The 19,517-nt window shown below is 46.3% G+C and overlaps 1 protein-coding gene across 1 annotated transcript in view; it reads right to left on the reverse strand.

Annotated features, from left to right (window-relative positions):
• LOC145337503 (putative G-protein coupled receptor 139) overlaps nt 1–9,140 on the reverse strand; it is a 29,109-nt gene extending 19,969 nt beyond the window's left edge. Inside the window, exons 1-2 of the mRNA XM_080182292.1 lie at nt 8,960–9,140; nt 320–1,224 (exon numbers count right to left, since the gene is read on the reverse strand). Coding sequence (XP_080038418.1) covers nt 320–1,224; nt 8,960–9,140 — 1,086 coding nt within the window. The remainder of the gene's footprint in view (nt 1–319; nt 1,225–8,959) is intronic.
• Nucleotides 9,141–19,517: the final 10,377 nt, after the last annotated feature.

A 19,517-nucleotide genomic window follows, 5' to 3' on the forward strand; every position in this document is an offset into this window, starting at 1 on the left:
GCCATTTCCCCCTCTATCCCTATTTCTTTCACTCTGAGAGAATCTATCTCGCTCTGTCCTTTATCTCTGTTTGCCTCTCTCCGTCTGTCTGTTTCTTTCCCTCTATCTGTTCAAAACTATTTCAAATGCTGTCTCTCTTCATGGCTTTGTGCCCTTTACTCCCTCTCTCTATCTTTGTCTCTCTATCGCTCTCACTTTTGCTTTCACTGCCGCCCCTCTCTCTCTCTATCTGTTACTCTTTCTGTCTTTGTGAGGCTGTTTGTTGTTTAGAGTTTGAATGTCCAATAGGAAGAGTCAGGGATCTTGTAGTTGCATTTACTTCTGAGGCTGTAATGAGATGAATAATTGCAGTAAAGGGATATTTGAGCAGAATTATTAGCTGCTGTCTGAAGAGAGTCTGTGTCACAGCGTAAATGACAGTGTTTGTACAACAACTCAAGAGTTGCAGCATGAAACCCAATTCCAGAACAAAACTTTCTAACCATACCGACTTATAGCCCAAATACTCCATCCGGCTCCATATTGAATAAACCATTAACATTGACCATAACAGCATGAAATTGGCTGAGATAACAAACAGTAAAATGATGGATTTCCTTCGACTCTCCATCTCTGGGTCTCTGGAATTCTCCCCACTGTTGTGACACCGGAGTCTCCTGCGGGCTCTGCTGCTCACTAAAATGTGTCTGACAGTGAAAGCATTCAGCAGCAGAATCAGGACGAATGGGACACACGGTGTTAAAATGAAGTGGAGGAACTCAATTATTCCCCAGACCGGAGATTTCACAACATCCCATGAGACATCACAAAACCAGGGATTGTTCACCATCCGATATCCATTTAAAAACATAAAATACCAGAAAATGTTTTTTAAACAGCTCAGCACCGTCACTGTTCCCAGAACCACAGTCGCCGATTTCTCAGTGCAATATTTACTTTTCAGTTTGGGGCAGCAAATGGCCACAAATCGATCAAAGGTGAAAGTGACGGTGAACCAGACAGAACAGTCAGTGGCTGCATAAAGCAGGACGGCGTGGATGTTACACACAGGAACCGACACCAGGAAATAAAACTGTTCCCAATAAACTATGGGAATGTGTCTCAATGTAAGGTCAAGGATAACGACCAGCAGATCCCCCACCGACATGGCCACCAGGTAACTAGTAACACATTTGGACAGACCACAGTTTCTGTTTGTCAGTGTCACAATTGTGATTATGTTCACTGTTAGGAAGGAAGATTAAGATTAAAATTAGACATCATTCAGGGGAAGATGTGACCATTTAGACTGAGGATAGGTGAAAATAAAAACAATGTCCACACATACAAAATAACTTTTTTTAAAAATCCAGCTCATCTTTTGGAGTGTAAGGGGAAAGAGGAGCATCCAGAAGAAACCCACACAGACACAGGGAGAATCTCCAAACTCCACACAATAAATGACCCAAACCAGGAATTGAACCCAGGTCCCGGACGCTGTGAGTCAGCAGTGCTAACCACAGTGTCACCATGCTGCACCATGGCGACAACACAATGGTATACATTTGGGAGGGAGTTTTCAAATGCGTGTACTTTAATGCGAGGAGTATTCGCAATAAAGTGGATGAACTTGCAGCGTGGATCAGTACCTGGGACTTTGATGTTGTGGCCATTTCTGAGACTTGGATAGAGCAGGGTCAGGAATGGATGTTGCAGGTTCCGGGGTACAAATGCTTTAGTCGGAGTAGAGAAGAAGGTAGAAGGGGGGGTGGGGTAGCATTGCTAGTCAAGGACTGTATCACAGTGTCGGAGAGAAAGTTTGATGAGGACTTGTCAGTTGAGGTAGTATGGGCGGAGATTAGAAATAGGAGAGGAGAGGTCACCCTGTTGGGAGTCTTTTATAGACCTCCTAAAAGTTCTAGAGAGGTTGAGGAAAGGATTGCGGAGACAATCCTGGTTAGGAGTGAAAGTAATAGGGTAATTGTTATGGGGGACTTTAACTTTACGAATATTGATTGGAGTTGCTATAGTTCTAGCTCGCTAGAGGGGTCAGTGTTTGTACAAAGCGTGCAGGAAGGTTTTTTGTCTCAGTATGTAGACAGGCCAACTAGAGGTGAGGCTATATTGGATTTGGTGCTGGGAAATGAGCCAGACCAGGTGCTAGACTTGGAAGTTGGTGTGCATTTTGGTGATAGTGACCACAATTCGGTTACGTTCACCTTAGTGATGGGAAGAGATAGGCGTGAACCTCGGGTCAGCAATTTTAGCTGGGGTAAGGGCGATTATGAGGCTATCAGGAGTGAATTAGGAAGCATGGATTGGATTAGGGGATTGCAGGGACTGGGAACATCTGAAATGTGGAATTTTTTCAAGGAGCAGCTACTGCAAGTCCTTGATAGGTATGTCCCTGTCAGGCATGGTGGATTTGGTAGGGCTAGGGAACCGTGGTGCACTAAAAGAGTTGAGTCGATGGTTAAAAAGAAAAAGGAGGCTTATGTTCGGATGAGATTGGAGGGCTCAGATAGTGCACTAGAAAGCTTTAGATTGGCTAGGAGGGAGTTGAAGAGTGAGTTGAGAAGGGCTAAAAGAGGACATGAGAAGACTTTGGCTGATAGGATTAAGGAGAATCCTAAGGCGTTCTATAAGTATGTCAAGAACAGAAGGTTGGTCAGGGCAAGATTAGGGCCAGTTACAGACAGCAGGGGGAAGTTGTGTGTGGAACCGGAAGAGATTGGAGAAGTATTGAACCAATATTTCTCTTCGGTGTTCACGCAAGGGGACATGAATATAGCTGAGGAGGACATTGGGTCGCAGGGGTGTAAAATAGAAAGTATTACGGTTGATAAAGAGGATGTGCTGGAAATTCTTGAGGGGCTGAAAATAGATAAGTCCCCTGGTCCGGATGGGATCTACCCTAGGATTCTCTGGGAGGCTAGAGAGGTGATTGCAGAGCCTCTGGCTCAGATCTTCAGGTCGTCATTGGTCTCTGGTGTAGTCCCGGAGGATTGGAGGATAGCGAATGTTGTCCCATTGTTTAAGAAGGGGAACAGAGACTTTGCCGGGAATTATAGACCGGTGAGTCTTACTTCTGTTGTGGGCAAGGTTTTAGAAAAAATTATTAGGGATAGGATTTATAGTTATTTGGAGTGTAATGAATTGATTAGAAATAGTCAGCATGGTTTTGTAGCAGGTAGGTCGTGCCTTACTAACCTTATTGAGTTTTTTGAGAAGGTGACCAAAGAGGTGGATGGGGGTAAGGCAGTTGACGTGGTATACATGGATTTTAGTAAGGCGTTCGATAAGGTTCACCATGGTAGGCTTCTGCAGAAAATGCAGATGTATGGGATTGTGGGTAATCTAGGAAGTTGGATCAGGAATTGGCTATCAGATAGGAGACAGAGGGTGGTGGTGGATGGTAAATATTCATCATGGAGTGCAGTTACGAGTGGTGTGCCTCAGGGATCTGTTTTGGGGCCACTGTTGTTTGTAATTTTTATTAATGATCTGGATGAGGGTATAGTTGGGTGGATTAGTAAATTTGCTGATGACACCAAAGTTGGAGGTGTGGTAGATTGTGAGGAAGGGTGTCATAGTCTGCAGGGAGACTTAGATAGGTTGCAGAGCTGGGCCGAGAGGTGGCGGATGGAATTTAATGCGGAGAAGTGTGAGGTAATTCACTTTGGTAGGAGCAACAGATGTGTCGAGTATAGGGCTAACGGGAGGGCTTTGAATAGTGTGGATGAACAGAGGGATCTAGGTGTGTGTGTACATAGATCCCTGAAAGTTGGGAATCAAGTAGATAAGGTTGTCAAGAAGGCGTACGGTGTCTTGGCGTTTATTGGTAGGGGGATTGAATTTAGGAGTCGCAGTGTAATGTTGCAACTGTACACTACTCTAGTGCGGCCGCACTTGGAGTACTGTGTGCAGTTCTGGTCCCCGCATTACAAGAAGGATGTGGAGGCGTTGGAGAGGGTGCAGAGGAGGTTTACTAGGATGTTGCCTGGTATGGTGGGGAGGTCCTATGAGGAGAGACTGAGGGATCTAGGGTTGTTTTCGTTGGGAAGAAGGCGGCTAAGAGGGGATCTTATTGAAACATATAAGATGATTAGGGGTTTAGATAGGGTGGATAGTGATAGCCTTTTTCCTCGGATGGAGAAAGCTAGCACGAGGGGGCATGACTTTAAATTAAGGGGGGGTAGCTACAGGACGGATGTCAGGGGTAGGTTCTTTACCCAGCGGGTGGTGAGGGATTGGAATGCCCTGCCTGCTGCAGTTGTAGATGCGTCTAGTTTGGGGGCGTTTAAGAGATCTCTGGATAGGTTTATGGACGAAAAGGGATTGGTATAGGCTAGTGGGTCATTGTTTTTGTAACTGGTCGGCGCAACATCGTGGGCCGAAGGGCCTGTTCTGCGCTGTAATGTTCTATGTTCTATGTTCTATGTTCAGAGGAGTTCACAACACTGATCCTCACTCAGCTACACATAAATAGCCCTTCTACCTTGTCCGGTATTTGGAGGGTAAGAAGGCTGAGGGAGTAAACCCTGACAGAAATCCCTGTAGATGGTAATCAGTCAGACAGCTTACTGACAACCCCTGCAGCAGAACTGGTACCAAACAGTGCTGGTTCACCCTTGCCTCTGACTCATACTAACAGTTGACAGGGGGAGATCCCGATGCCTTGACAGCACAGAATCTCTATTATATTTACCCTGGGCTGTACCCTGGAGAGGAGACCACAGCATTGTTGCCAAATTAGTACAACACAGGAAGAAATGGTAATTTCACACCCGGTTGGCACAGGGCACAACTGCCAGGGTTTGCTTTCAAGTGTTTGAGAAAACTTCAGTGTTCAGTGAAGAGTGACCGTCCATAAGTCCCAGTGGGTTTGCTGCTGCCCCACTGTGGTCTACTGGACCAGTGAAGGTCAGTGAGTCCTCTCTTGGCAGGAGGGTTGACAATCTGTGCACCTGGTAAGAAAAACTCAACAAAGGCCGTTACCAAAGAAAAACCACGAAGCCTGCCATAATGACAATCATCCAGTGGGAATGATATCCAATAATATGAAAGACATCAATAGATTAGTCATGGCACGAATCAGTTCCAGCCTCCTAGATTGTCTTGATCCACTACAGTTCATCTACCTCCTCAACAGGTCCACACACGCCATCTCCCTGTCCCGACAGTCAACCCTGTAACACAGACTCATGTTTATCGACTACAGCTCAACGTTCAACACCATTATTCCGACTAAACTCACGTCCAAATCCATGGCCTGGGACTCGGCTTCTGCCTCTGCAGTTGGATCCTGAACTTCTAACTCACAAATAGCAATAAATAAGGAGAGGGAACAACACCTCTTACACAATCATCCTCAACAGCGGTGCCCGGCAAGACTGTGTCCTCAGCCCCTTACTGTATTCCTTATACGCCGATGATTGTGTGGCCAAATTTCACTCCAACTCAATTCACACCTTTTCTGATGACCCCAACATAGTGGGTCGGATCCCAAACAATGATGAGACTGAGAACAGGGAAGATTTGGGGAATCTGGTGAACTGTTGCGACCACAATCATCTTTTCCTCAATGTCAACAAAGCAAATCGACTTCAGGAGGTATCATGGAGTACATGCCACTATCTACATCAATGGTTTGTAGTTTAAATGGTCTAGAGCTTCAGGCTTTAGGGTTCAGAACATCAGTAACTTTTTGTGTCCTTCCATGATGACACTACAGTTAAGAAAGCCCACAAACGCCTCTATCTTCTCAGAGGTCTAAGGACATTTGGCAGGTCAGCTACGACTCTCACCCACTTTTACAGATGCATCATTGATAATATTGTAGCTTGGTTTGGCTCATGCTCTGTCCCAGACTGCAACAAACTTCAAACTTGGTGAATGCAGACCAGTCCATCACTCAAATCAACCTCCCACTTATTAACTCTGTCTAAGCTTCTCGCTCCCTTGCAAAAATAGCCAGCATAATTAAGGAATAATGCACCATTGATACATACTCGTCCCACTAGTTCCATTTGAGAAAAAAAAGCGTGAAGATATGTGCCAACCAATCCAGAGAAAAACTACAATGCAGAAGGGGGCAATTGATCCATCGACAATCCTAGTCAGGCCCAATCCCCGAAGTCCCACATGTGTCCCCTGCAAATCCCCCTAACATACGTATCACGGGATGCTAATTGGTAATTTAGCATGGCCAATCAACCAAATGTCGGACTATGGGTGGAAATTGGAGCATCCGGAGGAAACTCACACAGAGAATGTGCAAATTCCACACAGATGTTGATCCAAGGTAGGAATCGAACTCAGGTCTCTGGAGACATGAAACAGGAGTGCTAACCATGGTGCCACCATGCTGATGACTCAACAACAGCTTCTTCTTGCCGCCAGCAGGCGTTTGAATGGACCTATATGGCATTAAGTTGATCTTTTCATCCACCCTAGCTATAACTGCATTACATTCTGCAATCTCTTATTCTCTATCCTTTGTCTGTAGAACACTCAACAAACAATCCTTTTCACCGTATACGAATATATATGACAACAATAAGACAAATCAATTTAAATCAAACCTAACCAAATCAGTCTTTCACATCTCAAGCTGGAACATCAGCACGATGTGTCCTGGCCTTACCAATGAACTTACGCAGATTGATGACGTGCACAGGATTGCTGTGATCGAGATAAATTTACAAGGGTCAATGTGACACTGGGGAGCTGCGAGAAACTGGACCTCCTCAATGTGAATGCTTTCCAGAGAAACACGACACGTTCTTGGAACAGGAGAAATCCCAACAGGCAATGTGTGAGAATGGAGCTGGTTTCAAAGTAAACAAAAAATCATCACTGGTGATGATGGAATCCCGGGATCCCTGATGCTGTGAGGCAGCTGTGCTAACCATTGTGCTCTACTGCCATCCTACAAGGTGTCCTGGAGACATCCAAGATCACGCCCAAGACGGCATCATCACTATGTCCATGATTGGAAATCATGATGATTGGAAATGAATCTGAGGGATAGAATTAATCTCCACTTTGAGAGGTAAGGGTTGATGAATAATAGTCAGCATGGCTTTGTCAAGTAGAGATCATGTCTACAATTTGCTTGAATATATTTAGGAGGTGATTGCATAAGTAGATGAGGGAAGTGCAGTCGATGTAGTCTAAATGGACTGCAGAGAAGAATTCCCTCATGGGAGACTGAACAGGAAAGTAATAGCCGATTGGATCGAGGGCAATTTGGTAAATTACATTCAAAATCAGCTGAGTAGCAGGAGGCAGAGGGTGATGGTTGAATGTTGCTTTTGTGACTGCAAGCCTGTGTCCAGTGGGATTACACATGGATTGATGCTGGGTCCCTTGCTGTTTGTAGAGTACATGGTGGTCTAGGCATGAATGCGTGAGGTATGAGCAGAACTTTCACAGGCACCGACCACAATCCCACCCGGCCCGATCCCCATAAAAATCTTCATTTTGACAGGCAGGTTTCGGGGTGGGGGGGGTGTGGCTCGGTAGCACAGTGGTTAGCATTGCTGCTTCATAGCTCCATGGTCCTGGGTTCGATTCCCGGCTCAGGTCACTGTCTGTGTGGAGTTTGCACATTCATAAGAACATAAGAAACAGGAGCAGGAGTAGGCCATCTAGCCCCTCGAGCCTGCCCCGCCATTCAATAAGATCATGGCTGATCTGTCGTGGCTCAGTTCCACATTCCCGCCCTCTCCCCATAACCCTTAATCCCCTCGCTTATCAGAAACCCATCAACCCGCGTCTTAAAAATATTTAGCGAGGCAGCCCCCACCACCTCAATGGGCAGAGAATTCCAGGGATTCACCACCCTTTGAGTGAAGAAGTTCCTCCTCAACTCCGTTCTAAACCGCGCCCCCCCCCTTTATCTTGAGGCTGTGCCCCCTAGTCCTACTGTCCTTTCTGAGTGGGAAGAGTCTCTCCACCTCTATCCTATCCATCCCATTCATCATCTTATATGCCTCAATGAGATCTCCCCTCATTCTTCTAAACTCTAACAAGTACAAGCCTAGTAGAGTAGTGTGGATGAAAAGAGGGATCTTGGTGTATGTGTACATAGATCCCTGAAAGTTGGGAATCAAGTAGATAGGGTTGTTAAGAAGGCATACGGTGTCTTGGCGTTTATTGGTAGGGGGATTGAATTTAGGAGCTGCAGCGTCATGTGTCTCCTAGTGTCTGCGTGAGTTTCCTCTGGGTGCTCCGGTTTCCTCCCACAGTCCAAAGGTGTGCGGGTTAGGTTGATTGGCCATGCTAAATTGACCGTAGAACCATAGGTTAGAGGATTAGTGGGTAAAATATGGAGGGATATGGGGGTAGGGCCTGGGTAGGATTGTGGTCGGTGCAGACTTGATGGGCCGAATGGCTTCTTTGTGTACTGTAGGGTTTCTATGATTTCTATGACTTGCAGCTGTGTTCCCAACCATGTACCAAACCTATGTGGTTGCAAATACACAATTCAGATACACAAGTGAGATCTTGCTGTAAACAATAAAAATGGATTCTTCAGCCTGCTGACTGGGTGGGTGATAAGCAGTGAACTGCTATATGTTATATGTCGAAGGTAAAATGGATTCTGTCTCAATCTTTTACTCATGAAGGAATAGTGTTTGATGTCACATATCTATGAAAAGTCCCAGCACACAGAAGACATCCCAGCCCATGGGCCCTGAGACAATTGTCAGTGGCTGAAAGAAATAATAACTGGACACAGAGATTCAACAGAAACAAGAGCAGAAAACCGAGTACAGTAAATGACAGGGAAATCAACACAGTTAAACAGCCTTTCTAGCAAGAGAAACTGGACACAGGGGACAGGACTTTACAGCCTCACTCTTCCCGAAGCTGCAAAATCCCTCCCGTGTTTAAGAGACCCTCCCACGCTCTGCCCCTCGCCTGCTCCGAATCCCTGGCGGTCAGGCCGGTAAAATTCCAGCCAGGGACTTACCCGGAACACCAACAATAGCCAGGAGGGGATAGTAAAAGCATTGAATCACGTACAGTAGATATCGAATCCGACCAAATAATGTTATCCATGAGCCATCTTCAGTAAACCAAGAAATCCAGTATGATAAACTCCTGTCCTTGGTTGGAACATCAAAATCCATTGTTCCCAGATTCTGATCCATTGTGGAAACATTCCAATTGATTGTTCCCAGATTCTGATCCATTGTTGTAACATTCCAATTGATTGTTCCCAGATTCTGATCCATTGTGGAAACATTCCAATTGATTGTTCCCAGATTCAGATGCATCGCTGGGAGATTCCAATCCACTGCTCCCAGATTCTGATCTCTCCTCTCCCTCCCTCCCTCTCTCTCCACAGCCGCTGATCTCTGTTTGTTTGGAGTTGTCGCTCCCGCTGTCTCAATGAGACAACACATTGAACAGGATCCCTTATTAATAGAAGGGGGAAACCCTCCAGGCAGACTAATCGGATCCATGGAGACTCACATCAATTACAGTCACTAAACAAACAGCTTCACTTCACCCCGTTCAATCCAACACTTTTTATACCCAAAGTAGAATATTTACAGCCGAGATGGGGTGTTGATGGTCAGGGAAATTTGGAAACAATGGAGGGTCAAACCATAACTCTCTCAATATTCATTCGATATAACAGAGTCCCTCTGCTCGGCTTCATTTCGAGAGAGATAGAATACAACAGCAGGGGTGTACTGCTGAGGTTTTGTAAATCTTTGTTCAGACCACATTCCGAATATTGTCAGCAACTTTGGTTCGGGGGGGGTGGTTTTAGTGAAGTCGGGTAGCACGGTAGGTGCAAGGTTGGAGGGCTGACGGGCCTGTTCCTACGCTGTAATTTTCTTTCTTGGTCCTTTTCGGCCCCATATCTAAGGAAGGATGTGCTGGCCTTGGAGAGGGTCCAGAAGAGGTTCACAAGAATGGTCTGGTGAATAAAAGACTTGACACACGAGGAGTGTCTGAGGACTTTGTGTCTGTACTCGATGGAGTTTGAAAGGATGAGGAGGGGGATATCAATGAAACTTACAGAATAACGAAAGGCCTGTATAGAGTGGATGTGGGGAAGATGTTTCCAATAGTAGGAGAGACTCGGGCCCGAGGGCCCAACCTCAGAGGAAACATCAATAGTCCACTCATTCGTTGGAGCGAGCGGAGTGAAGGTTGCACAGAGTAAAGGTAAGCGATCACCTTTGTAAAGATTTTTGCGGGCTTTTTAACTGTAATTCTGCTTTACATAGAACATAGAACATAGAACACTACAGCACAAACAGGCCCTTCGGCCCATGAGTTGCGCCGATCACATCAACACCTACCAATCTATAGACCTATCTATAACCCCCAATCCCATTAAATCCCATATACCCATCCAGAAGTCTTTTAAAAGACCCCAGTTCGTCTCCACCACCACTGACGGCAGCCGATTCCATTCACTCACCACCCTCTGAGTGAAAACCTGACCCCTAACATCACTTCTGTACTTGCCTCCCCGCACCTTCAATCTGTGTCCTCTCGTAGCGACCATTTCAACCCGGGGAAATAGCCTCTGAGAATCCACCCTATCTACTCCTCTCAACATTTTATAAACTTCTATCAGGTTGCCTCTCAACCTTCGTCTCTCCAGGGAAAAGAGTCCCAGCTCCCTCAACCTATCTTCATAAGGCATGCCTCCCAGTCCAGGCAACATCCTTGTAAATCTCCTCTGTACCCTTTCAATAGCTTCAACGTCCTTCCTGTAATGAGGCGACCAGAACTGCGCACAGTACTCCAAGTGAGGTCTGACAAGGGTCTTATAAAGTTGCAGCATTACCTCCCGATTCCTAAACTCAATCCCTCGATTAATGAAGGCCAGTACACCATACGCCTTCTTGACCACATCCCCCACCTGCGAGGCCGATTTAAGAGTCCTGTGGACCCGGACCCCAAGATCCTTCTGCTCTTCAACACTACTAAGACTCCTGCCCTTGATAGTGTACTCGTTCATCCCGTTGGTTCTGCCAAAATGAGCGACTACGCATTTATCCGCATTGAAGTCCAGCTGCCACTTCTCCGCCCAGTCCTGCATCCTATTTATGTCCTGCTGCAACTTTTGACATCGGTCCAGACCATCCATAACACCACCGACCTTCGTGTCATCAGTGAACTTACTTACCCATCCCTCCACTTCCTCATCTCGGTCATTTATGAAAATGACAAACAGCAAGGGTCCTAGAACAGATCCCTGGGGCACTCCACTGGTGACTGACCTCCATTCAGAAAAAGACCCATCCACAACCACTCTCTGCCTTCTGCAGGCAAGCCAGTTCTGGATCCACAAGGCCAAAGGCCCTTGGATCCCATGCCCTCTCACCTTCTCAAGAAGTCTTGCATGGGGGACCTTATCAAACGCCTTGCTGAAGTCCATGTACACCATGTTAAAAGTTAGGCAGGAAGTGGGCCGCGGGGCTTTGTGGGAAGGGATTTTTTTTACCGTGCAAAGTGTAAAAGGAGGATTGCTGTAGACAACGGGCAGCGTCGGGAGCGGGCAGCAGAGTGAGCTGTAAGGGCTTTGGATCACAGGACTTGGGAGAAAAGGGCAAGGTTAGTCTAAATTCTTAACTGTGTTTAGAAATCACTGGGAGACTGTGATGGAGGGATATGTGATGTGTTGTTTCTGTGTGATGTGGGAGCTGGTGGACCCCAAGGTCCTTCCCAGTGACCGTGTCTGCAGTAAGTGCTGGTTGCTTGAAGATCTCCAGCTCAAAGTAGACAAGCTGAACTCTGAGCTTCAGACACTGAGGCTCATCAGGGAGAGGGAGTGTAACCTGGATAATGGGGTAGAAGAGAGATTCACACCCCCTAGACTGGCTAACTCTGAGGGTCAGGAACAAGAGGGTGCTGGTGAGGGGAGGAAGGGTGGGAGGAAGGAGGGGGGAATGGGGATGAAGGAGGGGGGAGTGGGGAGGAAGGAGGGGGGAGTGGGGAGGAAGGAGGGGGGAATGGGTAGGAAGGAGGGGGGAATGGGGAGGAAGGGTGAGAGGAAGGAAGGGGGAGTGGAGAGGAAGGATGGGGGAGTGGGGAGGAAGGAGGGGGGAGTGGGTAGGAAGGAGGGGGGAGTGGGTAGGAAGGAGGGGGGAGTGGGTAGGAAGAAAGGGGGGGTGGAGAGGGAGGCTGAGAGGAAGGAGGGGGGAGTGGAGAGAAAGGAGGGGGGAGTGTGGAGGAAGGGTGAGAGACAGGAGGGGGGAGTGGGGAGGAAGGAGGGTGTACCCAAAGGCCTCGGCCTCTCAATCTGCACAACAGGTTTGAGGTTCTTGCTCCCAGTGTGGACAAGAATGAGGGCTGTAAGGTTGACGAGCAAACTGCCCAAGGTACAGTGGTGCAGACACAGGACAAAGAGGAAGAAGTAAACAGGAATGTCTGGAAATCCACGGAATCCATCCAAGTCCGATAATTGTGACTCCAATTTCAGATTTAATCTGTTAAGGATTCAGAAACGTGCACCACAACAACTGAATCTATCCCCTCCAGCTCCATTTTTCCCAGCAACACAGAGAAGATGTCCTGAACCGGGGCACCAGTCAGGCAACACAGCCTTGGGGACTCTCCATGCTGGCCACAGAGGAAAGTGTCTATTCCTCCTGTCGAACTATCCCCATTTACAACAACATTTCCCTTTCCTCCTCCCTCTTGAATGGCTCCTTGAACCACAGTGCTATGGTTAAGTTGCTCATCCTCCTTGCAGCCCTCATCCACGTCCGCAAAATTCACACATCTGTTTCTTTCATCATTTGAAGGACATGGGTGTCCCTGGCTGGCCAGCATTTATTGCATGTCCCTAGTTGCCCTTTGAGGGCATTGAGAGTCAACAACATTGATGTGGCTCTGGTGTCACATGTAGGCCAGACCAGGTAAGGTCGGCAGGTCTCATTCCTTAAAAGGACATTAGTGAACCAAACAGTTTTCTGGATTAATAGTCGAGTGACAATACCATTCGTTCATCATCTACACTGAGACAAGCCCAAGGGCTGAGGCTCCTTCAACACTACCTCCTGGCTTCGTCACCAAGACTTGCTTGGTGTCACACTCTCCTGTCCCTGACCACTCACCAAATGTGATGTAGTTATTCTTTGGGATGTGTCTCGCTAACTCTCCGCTCCCGAGTGAGCCACAGCGTTCAAAGCTCAGACTCCACCTCATCAAATCTGAATTGGTCTTCCTCGAGCAACCAACATTTCCTACAGATGTGCACACAAGCAAACACAAATGGGACCGCAAGCTCCCACATCATGCAAGTACAACACATTACCTGGACCTGCCTCTGTATTTTATCTACTTTTTATATGTTTTTAATCTTGTTGTAATTTTCTACTTTAAGCTATGTTCTCAATAAACGTCACAGAAAGTATCTCACCAGCAAAAATCTAAATCTGCTTGAATCTGTAAGGATGGGAAAAGGGCATTTCTTTCATTCATTTTTGGGAAACAGAGTTCTCAGGATAGCCAGCATTTATTGCCCGTCCCGAGTTGATGTTGGAGAGTGGTTGGGAGTTAAACACATTGCTGTGACTGTGGAGCCACATGTAGGCCAGACCAGGCAAGGACGGCAGATTTCCTTCCCTAAATGATATGAGTGAACCAGGTGAGTTTTCTCAACAATCAACAATAATTTTATGGTCATCAGCAGATTTTTAATTCCAGATATTTTTTATTGAGTTCGAATCTCACCAGCTGCCATGTTGGGATTCGAGCCCAGGTTCCCAGAGCATTAAAAATATCGGGATCTTTCCTGACGCTATGACATCAGCAATACATCTCCAGCCACTTCCCTAAACTCCCACACTTACCCCAACTCTCAGAGTTTCACTCTTTGTAGCTTGCAGTCTGTGGGCCGATTTAACAGGCCCAGTTCGGAAGTTTATATTTGTGCATGTCCTCATGAACCTGTTTGAAGCCATTGAACCCCTTCCCATCTAGCTCTGAGTAACTGCCGAGGGCTCATCCCCAGTTGCCCTTGCTGAGAGGGCAATTAAGTGTCCTGATCATGTAAGGGTGACAGATTTCCTTCCATGGGACATTGGTGAACCAGGTGTTCTTTTTCCCCAAAAATCAACAATAGTTTTATGGTCACCAGTGGATTCTGAATTCCAGATATAATTATTTTAATCCCACCATCTGCCGTGATGGGATTGGAACCCGTGTGCCCAAAACATTAGCTGAGTTTCTGTATTAATAGTCGAGTGATAAAACTATCAGTCCATCATACCCACATCCTGAGTATACAGACCTTGAGTTCCAGTAACCTAGATACACCATTAGTCTGCAGACCTCCCTGATTGGATATCATTAACTGGCTCAATCAGGGAATTCATATTCCAATATTCGTTGGTCACCGGTATAGTGCCAGAAGATTGGAGGTTAGCGAATGTTGTCCCATTGTTTAAGAAGGGGAACAGAGACTTCCCCGGGAATTATGGACCGGTCAGTCTTACTTCTGTTGTGGGCAAGGTTTTAGAAAAAATTATTAGGGATAGGATTTATAGTTATTTGGAGAGTAATGAAATGATTAAAGATAGTCAGCATGGTTTTGTGGAGGGTAGGTCGTGCCTTACGAACCTTATTGAGTTTTTTGAGAAAGTGACCAAAGAGGTGGATGGGGGTAAGGCAGTTGACGTGGTATATATGGACTTTAGTAAGGCGTTTGATAAGGTTCACCATGGAAGCCTTCTGCAGAAATTGCAGATGTATGGGATTGAGGGTGATTTAGGAAATTGGATTAGGAATTGGCTGGCGGATAGGAGACAGAGGGTAGTGGTTGATGGTAAGTATTCAACATGGAGTTCAGTTACGAGTGGTGTGCCTCAGGGATCTGTTTTGGGGCCACTGCTGTTTGTAATTTTTATAAATGATCTGGATGAGGGTGCAGCTGGGTGGATTAGTAAATTTGCTGATGACACCAAAGTCGGAGGTGTGGTAGATAGTGAGGAAGGGTGCCTTAGTCTACAGGGAGACTTGGACAAGTTGCAGAGCTGGGCCGAGAGGTGGAGGATGGAGTTTAATGCGGAAAAGTGTGAGGTAATTCACTTTGGCAGGAATAATGGATGTGTAGAGTATAGGGCTAACGGTAGGACTCTGAATAGTGTGGATGAACAGAGGGATCTAGATGTATGTGTAGATAGATCCCTGAAAGTTGGGAATCAAGAAGATAGGGTTGTTAGGAAGGCATACGGTGTCTTGGCGTTTATTGGTAGGGGGATTGAATTTAAGAGCCGCAGCGTCATGTTGCAACTGTACAAAACTCTGGTGCGTCCGCACTTGGAGTATTGTGTGCTGTTCTGGTCCCCACATTATAGGAAGGATGTGGAGGCTTTGGAGAGGGTGCAGAGGAGGTTTACCAGGATGTTGCCTGGTATGGAAGGGAGGTCCTATGAGGAGAGACTGGGGGATTTGAGGTTGTTTTCGTTAGAAAGAAGGCGGCTAAGAGGGGACCTTATTGAAACAGATAAGATGATCAGAGGTTTGGATAGGGTGGACAGTGATAGCCTTTTTCCTCGGATGGAGAAAGCTAGCACGAGGGGGCATAGCTTTAAATTAAGGGGTGGTAGTTATAGGACGGATGTCAGGGGTAGGTTCTTTACTTAGAGGGTGGTGAGGGATTGGAATGCCCTGCCTGCTGCAGTTGTGAATGCGCCTAGTTTGGGGGCGTTTAAGAGATCCGTGGATAGGTTTATGGATGGAAAGGGTTTGGTTTTTGTTAGAGGGTCATTGTTTTTTAACTGGTCGGCGCAACATCGTGGGCCGTAGGGACTGTTCTGCACTGTTCTATGTTCTATCCCTCTGTTCTATGTTCTAATGGGTCCAACTGATGGTTATCATAAAAGTCATTAAATAAATCTCTCTGTCGCTTTCTGTCTTCCTGTGCATCTCTCTGTCTCTCTATATATGTTGTTCTGTGTCTCTTATTGTCTCTCTGCTTCTCCCTCTTTCTCTCCCTCTATACCCTCTTCCTCTGTCTCTCCTGCTTCCTTTTAATCTCACTCTCCTTGTCCCGCTCTGTCTCCATGTCCCTCTCCTTCTCTGTCTCTGCCCCACTTTTCTTATCTCTCTCTCTCTATGCCTTTCACTGCCATTTGCTCTTGTTATGTCCATTGTATGTCTTCAGTCTCATTCTTTTCCATTTGTTCCCGTGCTCTCTATTTCTCTCTTCCTCTGACTATTATCTCTGCCCTCCTTTCTGTCTCCCGTTACCTCTTAGTTGCCCTTTTCCTTCCTTATTACATCTTCCCATGTATGTCCTGTCTCACTTTCTCATTCCCTGTCAATCACCCTTGCCATTTCCCCCTCTATCCCTGTTTCTTTCGGTCTGAGAGGACCTCTCACTGTCTCTGTCCTTTATCTCTGTTTGCCTCTCTCTGTCTGTCTGTTTCTTTCCCTCTACCTGTTCAAAAATATTTCAAATGCTGTCTCTCTTCATGTCTTTGTGCCGTTTCCTCCCTCTACCTATCTGTGTCTCTCTATCACTCTCACTGTTGCTTACACTGCCCTCTATCTCTCATTCTCTCTCTGTCTGTTACTCTTTCTGTCTTTGTGAGGCTGTTTGTTGTTTAGAGTTTGAATGTCCAATAGGAAGAGTCAGGGATCTTGTGGTTGCAGTTACTTCTGAGGCTGTCATGAGATGAGTAATTGCAGTAAAGGGATATTTGAGCAGAATTATTAGCTGCTGTCTGAAATGAGTCTGTGTCACAGCATAAATAGAACATAGAACATAGAACATTACAGCGCAGAACAGGCCCTTCGGCCCACGATGTTGCGCCGACCAGTTACAAAAACAATGACCCACTAGCCTATACCAATCCCTTTTCGTCCATAAACCTATCCAGAGATCTCTTAAACGCCCCCAAACTAGACGCATTTACAACTGCAGCAGGCAGTGTTTGTACAGCAACTCAAGAGTTGTAGCATGAAACCCAATTCCATAACAAAATTATCTAACAATACCGACTTATATCCCAAATAATCCATCCGATTCCATATTGAATAAACCAATAATATTGACCATAACAGGATGAAATTGGCTGAGATAACAAACAGTAAGATGATAGATTTCCTTCGACTCTCCATCTCAGGGTCTCTGGAATTCTCCCCACTGTTGTGACACCGGAGTCTCCTGCGGGCTCTGCTGCTCACTAAAATGTGTCTGACAGTGAAAGCATTGAGCAGCAGAATCAGGACGAATGGGACACACGGGGTTAAAATGAAGTGAAGGAATTCGATTGTACTCCAGATCACAGATTTCATAACATCCCATGCGACATCACAAAACCGGGGATCGTTCACCAGCTGATATCCATTTAAAAACATAAAATACCAGAAAATGTTCTTTAAACAGCTCAGCGCCGTCACTGTTCCCAGAACCACAGCCGCCGATTTCTCGCTGCAATATTTACTTTTCAGCTTGGGGCAGCAAATGGCCACAAATCGATCAAAGGTGAAAGTGACGGTGAACCAGACAGAACAGTCAGTGGCTGCGTAAAGCAGGGCAGCGTGGATGTTACACACAGGAACCGACAGCAGGAAATAAAACTGTTCCCAATAAACAATGGGAATGTGTCTCAATGTCATATCGAGGATAACGACCAGCAGATCCCCCACCGACATGGCCACCAGGTAACTAGTAACACATTTGGACAGACCACAATTTCTGTTTGTCAGTGTCACAATTGTGATTATGTTCACTGTTAGGAAGGAAGATTAAGATTAAAATTAGACATCATTCAGGGGAGAATGTGACCATTTAGACTGAGGGTAGGTGAAAATAAAAACAATGTCCTCACATACAAAATAACTTTGTTTTAAAAATCCAGCTCGTCTTTTGGAGTGTAAGGGGAAAGAGGAGCATCCAGGAGAAACCCATACGGACACGGGGAGGAGCTCCAAACTCTGCACAATAAATGACCCAAACCAGGAATTGAACCCAGGTCCCGGATGCCGTGAGTCAGCAGTGCTAACCACAGTGTCGCCATGCTACACCATGGCGACAACACAATGGTATACATTTGGGAGACAGTTTTCAGAGGAGTTCACAACACTGATCCTCACTCAGCTACACGTAAGTAGCCCTTCTACCTTGTGGGGGATTTGGAGGGTAAGAAGGCTGAGGGAGTAAACCCTGACAGAAATCCCTGTAGATGATAATCAGTCAGACAGCTTACTGACAACACCTGCAGCAGAACTGGTACCAAACAGTGCTGGTTCACCCTTGCCTCTGACTGATACTAACAGTTTACAGAGGGAGATCCCGATGCCTTGACAGCACAGAATCTCTATTGTATTTACCCTGGGCTGTACCCTGGAGAGGAGACCACAGCATTGTTGCCAAATTAGTACAACACAGGAAGAAATGGTAATTTCACACTCGGTTGGCACAGGACACAACTGCCAGGGTTTGCTTTCAAGTGTTTGAGAAAAGTTCAGTGTTCAGTGAATAGTGACCGTCCATAATTCCCAGTGGGTTTGCTGCTGCCCCACTGTGGTCTACTGGACCAGTGAAGGTCAGTGAGTCCTCTCTTGGCAGGAAGGTTGACAATCTGTGCACCTGGTAAGAAAAACTCAACAAAGGCCATTATCAAAGAAAAACCAAGCAGCCTGCCACAATGACAATCATCCAGTGAGAATGATATCCAATAATATGAAAGACAGCAAAAGGTTCGTCATGGCACGAATCAATTCCAGCCTCCCAGATTGCCTTGATCCACTACAGTTCATCTACCTCCTCAACAGGTCCACACACACCATCTCCCTGGCCCAACAGTCAACCCTGTAACACAGACTCATGTTTATCGTGTGCAGCTCAACGTTCAACACCATTATTCCCACTAAACTCACGTCCAAATCCATGGCCTGGGGCTCGGCTTCTCCCTCTGCAGTTGGATCCTGAACATCTAACCCACAAACAGCAATAAATAAGGAGAGGCAACAACACCTCTTCCACAATCATCCTCAACAGCGGTGCCCCGCAAGACTGTGTCCTCAGCCCCTTAGTGTATTCCTTACACACCGATGACTGTGTGGCCAAGATCCACTCCAACGCAATTTGCACGTTTTCTGATGACCCCAACGTAGTGGGTCGGATCCGAAACAATGATGAGACTGAGAACAGGGAAGAGTTGGAGAATCAGGTGAACTGTTGCGACCACAATCATCTTTTCCTCAATGTCAACAAAGCAAATCGACTTCAGGAGGTATCATGGAGTACATGCCCCTATCTACATCAATGGGTTGAAGCTGAAATGGTCTAGAGCTTCAGGTTTTAGGGTTCAGATCACCAGTAACTTTTTGTGCCCTTCCATGATGACACTATAGTTAAGAAAGCCAATGAACGCCTCTATTTTATCAGAGGTCTAAGGACATTTGGCAGGTCAGCTACGACTCTCACCCACTTTTACAGATGCATCATAGATAATATTGTAGCTTGGTGTGGCTCATGCTCTGTCCCAGACTGCAACAAACTTCAAACTTGGTGAATGCAGACCAGTCCATCACTCAAATCA

Source organism: Carcharhinus amblyrhynchos, unplaced genomic scaffold (genome assembly GCF_965287045.1).
Source record: "Carcharhinus amblyrhynchos unplaced genomic scaffold, sCarAmb.v2.hapA scaffold_51, whole genome shotgun sequence".
Taxonomy (NCBI): domain Eukaryota; kingdom Metazoa; phylum Chordata; class Chondrichthyes; order Carcharhiniformes; family Carcharhinidae; genus Carcharhinus; species Carcharhinus amblyrhynchos.